The 9651-nt window shown below is 28.7% G+C and overlaps 1 protein-coding gene across 2 annotated transcripts; it reads right to left on the minus strand.

The window, feature by feature from the left end:
* Positions 1 to 212: 212 nt before the first annotated feature.
* LOC107450681 (FMRFamide-activated amiloride-sensitive sodium channel) lies at positions 213 to 9365 on the minus strand. Of its 2 annotated transcripts, XM_016066533.4 has the most exons (6): positions 9208 to 9365; positions 8926 to 8989; positions 6751 to 6802; positions 5788 to 5813; positions 4579 to 4654; positions 213 to 1787 (listed from the first exon to the last, which is right to left on the minus strand). In XM_016066533.4, the coding sequence occupies exons 1-6, from the start codon at positions 9341 to 9343 to the stop codon at positions 1647 to 1649; spliced, it is 495 nt and encodes a 164-aa protein (XP_015922019.1). In that variant the 5' UTR covers positions 9344 to 9365; the 3' UTR covers positions 213 to 1646. The 2 variants fall into 2 exon arrangements, with proteins under 2 accessions (XP_015922019.1, XP_015922020.1); XM_016066534.4 differs by lacking the exons at positions 5788 to 5813; positions 6751 to 6802.
* Positions 9366 to 9651: the final 286 nt, after the last annotated feature.

The following is a 9651-nucleotide window of genomic DNA, read 5'->3' on the forward strand; positions in this document are numbered from 1 at the left end:
AAAAAAAAACACTGTTTAAAATCAAAATTTTATTAAATTGTTGCATTTAGATAATAGCCATTAATCTAGATACTTTTCGTTCTTGTAATTTTTTATTGTTTTAAGCAATTACGAAGTACGATAACAAAAATTAAATACAATTCAATAAATTGAGTATATTATTAATGTAATTAAAATATAAAAAATTATAAATTAAAGAAGACACCACACAACAGCCCACTTTTTCAAATATTCTCTGTTTTTTATATATATAAACTGGTAGCAAAATTTATGCTTTAATAATTTATTCATTTGATGCTATATATAAATATTTGAAAAAAGGAATAATAAAAATAGCACATGTAAAAGCCTTGATAATAAATCGAGTACAATTGTTAGTGTTGACGAAAAGTGAACGAATTCTCCTTACAAATGATAATTCAATAGTTAGTTCTTTTTCACTACAAAAGATTCTTTTAAGAAATTGTAAAAGTTGACAGTTATGCAGAAGGTAAAAATAAATTTTAAGCAAATGAAAATTTTTATGACACAATTTCATTCTTTCATACAAGATAACATATAATCAAAGCGAATAACCATTTTTTTACAGATATAAAAGTTACAGTCGATGCTTAACGACGAAATCGGAAGAGTATTTTTTCGACACAACTACAAAGGATTATATCTAATAGCAGCAAATATTATGCATTGTTATTTTTTTCTTGAACAAACAATTTCGAATTGAAAAAGAAATTACCACCAATATTAATAAATAAATTGTATTCATAAATAAATTATGTTAAACGTTGTTGATGTTTGATTCATTTCTACAGGATGTTCCACAATCACAGATCTAATCATAAGAGATTTTCAAAATTTTTGGTCCAAATTATAGTAAAAAAAAACTTTATCATAAAAGGCAGCAAATAAATATTTAAGAAAGGAAAAAGCCTTATTAAAAGTTGAGAAATATTTATTGAAAACAATGGTTGTAAAAAAACACGAAAACCAGTTTGATTGCTGGAAAAAAGGGAAGGTATTTTTACTAATAACTTTTCAACTGTTCTTTGCTTCCTCCGGCAGTAATGCAGATTTTGATATTATAACAGTGTCTGAATTTTTAATAGGAAAGCGCATCATAGACAACGCCGGTTCACTGTAAAACAAATTTTTATTCAGATCGATTCAAAATGAGAGCTGCTCGGCCTGAATGAGGCGAATCATATATTCTTCTCAGCAGTGTAATGCAGAGATAGTAGACTCGTCAAATACACAAGATACGTATTTATTCCAGCTCTCTTCAGTTATTAAATCATCAAATTTTTAAATCGATTTTTTTTCTCTTATCGTATCAATTTATGACCCGAAATGAACTTTTTTTTTTTTAAATTACACATAATTCTAAAAGTTCATGTAACGATAGTGATTACTGAGCATCCTGAGTTTACAAACATTTCTCTTTTTGTTCACAATCACTAAAGTAAACATGTTGTTAAGAAAAATAAATAAATATAAAAAATAAATACATAAATATAAAAAATAAATACATAAATATAAAAAATAAATACATAAATAAATAAAATGAACAAATAAATAAAATAAAAACGTAAATGTCGAAGTGTTTCTTGAAGTCTTCCTCTTTGGCAAGTTTAAATAGCATCTTTTAGTTAGTTGTCCTTTTTGATTCTTTTCTTGATAGGGTAATAAAGCACTAAGCAAAGTGATTCGAAGAAATCAAACACTGAAACTAAACTCAATCCTAGCCACATTCCCATGTATCCTCCGATGTAGCTGAAAAGTTCCACTTCCTGTAAAATACAAGAAAAATATATCATTTGAGATGTGTCCATTACCATTTTGTGAGGTATTATGCACAGTTACTCACTGCCCTTATTATTTAACAGACGGTGAATGCAATGAAAAATTTAAAGAACGCAAACTCATGTTTTGCCGATGATCTTTTTCGAAGGCGGGCTACTTATCATTATGTTTTTCCTTGTCACCAAGACGAAAGTAAGAGGGAAAAGAGGAAGAACTGAAAGGAAAATCACTTTATTTGTAGATTGTTTATGGGAGGAATAAAATATGTTCTTGTTTTTAAAAAAAACTATTTATCACTAAATACTTTCCCACGAGCAAGAAACAGTCCTACATGTATGTTATAACAGTTAAAATAATCTTTGTTGTCTTGAATAGTCTACTTTTTCCGGAACAAGCTGGAATGAAATGATTTTCTTACCGGTTTTTTACCCAGATTTTACTGTTTTGAACTGGTCATGTAGATTTTTGTTTTCTATAGTAACTTTCGATTTTTTTATTGTATCTTCCGAGGAAGGACCATACAGATTCCCGTTTTTCCATTGCAACCTTCTAGAATGGGCCAAGTAGATTTCCATTGTAACTTCCTAGGACAGGCTACGTAGATAACGTATTACGTACGTGGTTACGTAATTTTGCTTCAGTTTTTGAACGCTGCTGAAGCTTTTCATCTTGAGTACATTGTTATTATTTTTCTTTCTGGTGCCATTTCTTATAATCTTATCAGAGTAGCAATGATCTAAATTTTTTTTGAAGTAATAGCAAAAATTGAAAAATATTCATTTGTATTAAATTATTTGTATTTATAAAAATAAATTTCACTTTAAAGTGAACATATTTGAGAGCAAAAATTATTTTAGGAACGATTTTTTAATGCTTAAGAGAAGAAGAAGAAGCTAATTACTACAAGTTTTTAAGCATACTTGCCAACTTTTTTGGGTTTTACGAGAGAGTTTAGTTTTATATTAAATGTGGTTGCACAACTTTTTGCTCTCTATGTTTGATTCCAGTTTCAACAAATTTGATTTGATGCGCTTTGAATTACCTTTGCATTTAATTAGTTTAAAAATACATAAAGAGGACTAGCTAGATATTCGGAGATGCCAACTGCTCCGGACACGGCAAAATAATTAAAAAAACGGTAATTAACTACCAAGTAAATTTTGCAAATATTTGACTATTTTTGCTTGCTTTTTTAAAAGGCATAGCATGGCATGAGCACTATAAAGTGGGGAATAGTATAAGCCTTCGAATTATTTGGAAATAGTGGTAGATAAAAATCTTCTAACTTCATTTTGTTAAACCAGGAATCACAATTGATAAACTACCACTTTAAAAAATATATTTGCTGTCCGGAGCAAGTTGGCATCTCTGGATATTTTATAGTTTTTCACCTGATGGCGAAAGGTAAATAAAGTATTAGCCTACAATTTCACTCCAATAGTTAGTTTACTACCAGATTGCAAAAGCTTTTTTGAAATGCGTAAAAGTTGGCAGTAACGCTTATGTCCTAAATTATCAACGCTTTCATTTATTAAGATTCGCACAGTCCTTTAAAAATTTAAAAAGTGATATCAACATTGTAATAAAAAAGTTACAAATTTCTTTTTGTTTGCTTTCACTTAAAAATTAAATGCATTAAATACAGATTTTGCAATTAAACATATTTATTTGAAAATGTAAAGCGTGGTGGTGAATACCAATTTATTAAAATAAATTTTTATTTTCTTACTTTAGCTACTTTTATTTTATTTTAGATACAGTACGATTCCTTGGGAAGTTCGAGTTGATTTTATCTACAATATATTCATATACATACATTTGTAATAATGGAAATAATATCTGTTATTGGCAGACTCTTATGCGTATAGATAATAACTTTCTTTTTTTTTTCCCGCCGGAAGTAAATGCTAGAGACGTTATTCTTTTTCAAATTATAAGAAACAAAACAAATCTCGAAAGGGCTTATCATGTTTTGCAGCTGGACAACTCGAATATGGGATGTTTTTCAATCACCACCTTAAATATATAACATTAGAATCTTTGTTAAAAATTATATAAAGTGCATTAAGGGTCTTAAATTTGTCCAAAACTTTATCAAAATCTGACAAATTACCATTGAGGAAAAGAAGGATTACAAGCATACACAAATTTTGGATGGATGGTAAAAATTAAGAGGAGTTGATAGGTAATTATCAAAATTAATTTTAATTATTTAGAAATTCAACAGCTTCAATTTCTGGCAATTACACTGGTTTTGATGTTTTTTTTTCGATCTTACTTCTGTAAATAGCGATGGCTTTCAAAAGCATTTATTTCCTTGATTAAATATTAGCTATGACCCCTAATGTGAAACTTAAAACTGATCTCAATGGCGTTTTAGTTCGTGGTGGGCCAGGGTCTTCTGTCCCTCAAAAGGGTTTCGTCCCCAAGTTGGTACTCATTTTATCGACTCAGAGAAAAGGTGAAAAAGATGAGTCAACCCTAACCGGTTGGAGGATAGAGCCCCAAACCTGTGACACGAAAGCATGAAACGCTACAACCTTGCCAGATTTAATTTAATTTATGACAAAAGTTCTAAAAAAAAAAAGGAATTAGGAATGGTAATTATGGAACATTATGTATATGAGCTGCCCCCCCCCCTCAGCTTATGCAGAACTAAAATTTAATATGCTTATTAATAGTAAACTATTTTTGTTTTCACTGATTAGAGTTTTCTAATAAAATGAAATTATTATTGGCTTAAAATAAACCTTTCAATTTAAATTGTCTAAAACTTACCCTATACTTTGGCTCATAAATGCGTTCTGTTAATCTGAAGTTTCGAAAAAAAACTTGGAGGGTAATGAATGCACTTCTGAAAAATATAGCAAACATGTAAACATCAATGTAAACAAATGTCAAGAATTTTTCAATCTAATGATATAGTCAATCTAATGATTCAATCAAATTTTTTAATCTAGTGATTCAATCTAATTATATGTACAATTGAATCAATCCGATTGTATAATTTCATTTCACAATTGGATTATTCAATTTGGAATACATGAATTTAAATTTTTTTAAATAATTTCTTAAAGCAACATAATGTTTTCTAAAGTCCTGAATAAGCATTTGTTTCAATCAATCTCTTATTACAATACTTTTTACAATATTATTTTTTTTAGTAATATTTCGACGTTTTATCAGCGTTCATACAGTCTCTTTGATGTATTTTAATCAACAGTGTTTCTTTCTCACACTTTCAATTGTCGTCATTTATCATGCATGTATTGGGAATATTAAATAAAATTCCATTTGATAACACTTTGTAGCATCATTTTTTTATTTTTTTTTTGACAGCATCCCTTCTTTCGTACATGAAATTTTTGAACGGATCTTTGATATTTTCGCGTCGATGATTTCAAATCTGTAATCAATTTTTCTCAACAAGTTCAGTTTTTTTTGCAATTTAATAATGTATTCCTAACTAGGATGTTTTAAAATTCACTTGAATGACTATTAAGTGTCTTCACTTCTCTGCAACATAAGAAGTGGTAGGAGAAGGCGATAATACATTTCAGCTTATGATGAAATACGCTAAGTTAGCAGTTTGTTTTTGCTTAAGTGTTATTTTTAAGAAACAATTAAGTATTTTACATAAAGACTTGTCTGTATGCAAATCTACTCGTTTTTATAGACTCGTACACTCAGTCAAAAAATAAATTAAAAATATTATTTTGAGAAACAAAGTATGTAGCTTGTGTATTTTTATTTCTCTTATTCAATACATTATGGTATTAAACGAATGACACAAATGAGGATCTATCCTTTTAAAAAGACTCTAGAAAAACTTTGATCTCTAGTTTTAGTTTATTAAACTAGTGATATTGAAATGTAAGGCATTATCTTCATGATGTGGAGTTGTAATGAATTATGGTATGTAGGGAAAAAAATTGTTATATCCGTAAACTTTTTTTGTTATCATAAAATCGTTTGTTTCTTACTTACTTGCAAGCTTCATCCTTTTTTTTACACTGAAAATAAAAAGAAGTAAGTTGAAGTACGAGATTTGAAAAAAAAAAAATGAAATTGAAAAGTAAAGTCAAAAAGTAAAGAGAAAAGTAAAGCCGGAATGCAAAGAGATAATTTTTTTTTTTATCAACCTGTTTAAGAAAATGTTAATGATCATATTTTTTTTACATTATTTTAACTAGTGCAAATTAAAAATAAATAAATTCAAATCATACCTAAATTTTGAGATTCTTTTCCGAGGTACAATCAAAGCTCTCGCAAGTTTTGAAAAAATTTGAAAACTGATTTTAATATTTTTAATTCTTTTCAGAATATTTTTTTTCCGACTCAGTATCTGATTTTAGAAAGATTCAATTCTGCCCATTTTTCATATTTTAAATTGAGAACAAGCTAAAAATAAATGGAATCAAAATCAAACTTGAATTTGATGACTATTTTTCGAGCTATATAAAACCAAGCACTAAGATGCTTTAAAAAAAAAATGGTAATTTGATTTTTATGCGCTTAATTCAAAGAGATTATTTTTTAAATCATTTTTCCAACATTTGTAGCTGACTTAAGAAAATGACGATTGCACATTTTTTAATAATTTCACCTGAAAGAAATTAAAAATAAATGAGAAAATCGAAATTTAAATTTTCTAACGGCTTGGTTAAGTTGTCAGGCACAAAATTCTACATTGATTATGCTCATTTCACTTTTTATTGAATTCGATTGGAATCGATTTAAAATAACGGGAAGGAATATTTTTTAAGTTACTGCAAAAGTTTAGTTCCTGTCCGAATTGCAGGAAGAGTATATTTGCAAAGGAATTATTATCGTCAATTTTAATGTGATCAACTGACAAAACGATTAAAATCTAACATCTTTTCTGTATGGCCTTTATCATGTCTGGCACGAACTTTTGCAATTACATGATATTTTAATAATTTTCCTTACCAAGTGATGAAGGAATTGTAGCTCGTCGTATTTCACTTCATATATTTCCTCGCTAGGAAAAAAAATCATCACTGAATTTTTTGAAATAGATAAATAAAAGTATAAACAGCAAACATATGTACCAGAGTAGTAACATTTAAAAAAAGTTGCAGGATATTTTCAACGTTTTGTGCTTTGTATGAAAATTCTTTCGTTTATATCTAAACTTTTCTTTTAATGTATGATTCTCAGTTTTGTAAATGTGAATGAAAATTGTGCTCCCCCTCTACACGTGAATATTTTAAAAGTTCACATAAAGCGCCACCTTGCTGAAGTTTTAAAAATTGATTTATTTTATGACAAGCCAAATTTAGCAAAATTCTGAAAGCAGTAGTTCACCACTCTATAAATAATTTGCAAAAAAACATAGTAGTTGGCAGTTGCATTTTTTGTTTCTCCAATGCTCAGCATTTCTTATGCTGGATGTTAAAATGCGTTTGATCGAGTCTGTCATGCAGGACTAATTAATAAATTAATCAAATTAAAATTCAGTAGTGATATTATTTTACTACTGAAAACATTTTAACAATAGAGCATTTAAAATTAATGATATACTCTCCACAAAACGTAACATCAAAGCTGGGCTGCCTCAAGGAAGTATCCTTGGACCCATACTTTATCTCTTCTACAATCAAGATTTTCCAATAAACAAAAGTTATCATAATAGCCTTACTGTCTTTTTTGAAGATGATACTGGCATAATAGTTAAATCCAAAAATAATTCAATAAAAAAACTACAAGACAAAATAAATATTTTTGAAACCTGGTGCACAAACTGGAAAATAGATATCTATGCTCAAAAATCCAACCTATTAATAATTAAAAAACCCAGGAAACAAACCATTCAAAATGATCTAACATTTTACGATAATCAAATCCCTATAGTAAATCATGCCACCTTCTTAGGGCTGACAATCAACAGCAAATTAACTTGGGATGATCACATAAAATCAATAGTGGCTGAAGCCCATGGTATTCATAACAAACTCAATTGCCTATTGGGCCCTTATTCAAAAATGTATTTAAAAAAAAGGTTGCATTTATATTACATAAATCAGACCAATTTGAACTTATGCATCCCCCGCATGGTGCAATTTTAATAAAAATCAAGCTAAGAAATTAAATACCTTTCAAAATCAATTACTCAGAAAAATGTGCGGCCTACCATATTTTATAAGAAACACCGCAATTCACAGAGATTTCAAAATTAAAACCCTTACTGAGTCCATAGTAGAATTAAACACAATTTTATAAGAAAGCATTAAAATGTAAAGCAGCAAATTTCAATAAAATATTTGAAGCAGAAATGCTCAGAGAAGATACTAAGATTAGACCCAGTGCTCATTTCCTCCCCAGCGATGCAATACTATCGAAAAAATTTAATTAAACTTATTACTTATTACCCCCCCCCCAAAAAAAGGGCTTTTTTAAGGCCCGAATACCTAGATTTAATTTTACACAAGACCTTTCCAAGGGCCAAGTTAATTCGGATCCTCACCACTATCTTTGATAGACGCTAAGCTCAATATCATATAGGCAAAACACAATATCATATAGGCGCAAAATCAAGATCACGATGGAAAGGTAAAAGGACCCTTCGGGGCCTAAAAGCCTAGGGTAATTTTCCAGACTATGACTGTGCTGTTTCCTGAATGCAATGTGTTAAAATTTTTAAGGTCAATGAAATAAAACTGGGATTTCATAATAAGAAATTTTTTTTTATAAAGGGATTGCAAATTTGAGAAACCAAAAATAATGTTTCAAATTATTCATATCTATTAAAAAATTAGTTCAAAGAAGACACATATGTGAGTAAAAAATTGTAGGTAAGTTTAGGCAATCTTCAAGTAGAAGCAAAATTCAAATATTTTTCAACAGCTTTGAGAAAATGTAGTAACTATTTTTTTTCTCCAGGGAAACCCTGAAAAAGTAATCAAATGCTTGCGAGTGGCTATTATTACTTGCAATTAAAGGAACAGTATGATACAAAAATGTCACCTTTTGAGAAAGTGTTGCTTATTGTTATACTGCTTATACTGCCCCAAGCCTTCCAAAAGTATGTGACAAATTTTCTTTTATTTCGCAAATCAGAAATCAAAAAGATCTCAAATGTAATGAACAATTCTTTTGACTTACTGGCATGCAGGATGACACATTGAATTACAATGCTCTAAAATTTCCTTCGTCATAGTTGTTTCATCTGCAAATTTTATATCAAAATTAAGGATCAAGTACTGTGAGTACAAGTAAGAATTAATTAATGATAAAATGTGAGTAACTTTTCATGCAATAATTTAAAAAAATAATCGATTTAAAGCTTTTGCATGGTTAAGTTTTTCGCTAAAATTTAGTAGTTATTAAAAATGTCGAAACTTTTACTTTAAAAGGAACATTAATTAAGCAATAAATCAAGCTTACCCTCTTCACAAAGTTCCTCCATGTGCGAATACGCAATTTGATCATCAACGCATAATCCTGAAGAACGAATTTTGTCCAATTTACAATATTCAATACATTCCTGTATAAACAAAATTAAGTTAACGAAGCTAAACATTTCATAACCAAAAGCTTAATTTTAAAATATAAAATAAAGGAAATTGTTATTGATCCAAAATTTAAAACCGTCTACGGATTTATTAAAAAAAAAAAGCTTAATCTTGTAAATCCTCCCACATTCATTTGAGCATAAAAACTAGAGAGCTAATCATGGTTCATATGCAATATAGTAATAAAATGCGAAAAACTACAGAGCTTATCATGGTTAATATGCAATATAGTAATAAAATGGGAAAAACTATACAGCTAATCATGCTTAATATGCAATACAGCAATAAAATGGGAAAAACTATAGAGCTAATCATG

The sequence above is a fragment of the Parasteatoda tepidariorum genome, chromosome 9 (genome assembly GCF_043381705.1).
Source record: "Parasteatoda tepidariorum isolate YZ-2023 chromosome 9, CAS_Ptep_4.0, whole genome shotgun sequence".
NCBI lineage: Eukaryota > Metazoa > Arthropoda > Arachnida > Araneae > Theridiidae > Parasteatoda > Parasteatoda tepidariorum.

Coding starts and splice junctions, on each gene's coding strand:
- LOC107450681 (XM_016066533.4), bottom strand. CDS start 9,343: ATGTTTAGCTTCGTTAACTTAATTTTGTTTATACAGGAATGTATTGAA. Junction 5,814..6,750: donor TACAATTCCTTCATCACTTG/GTAAGGAAAATT, acceptor TTTTATTTTCAG/TGTAAAAAAAAGGATGAAGC. Junction 1,788..4,578: donor TTTATGAGCCAAAGTATAGG/GTAAGTTTTAGA, acceptor TGTATTTTACAG/GAAGTGGAACTTTTCAGCTA.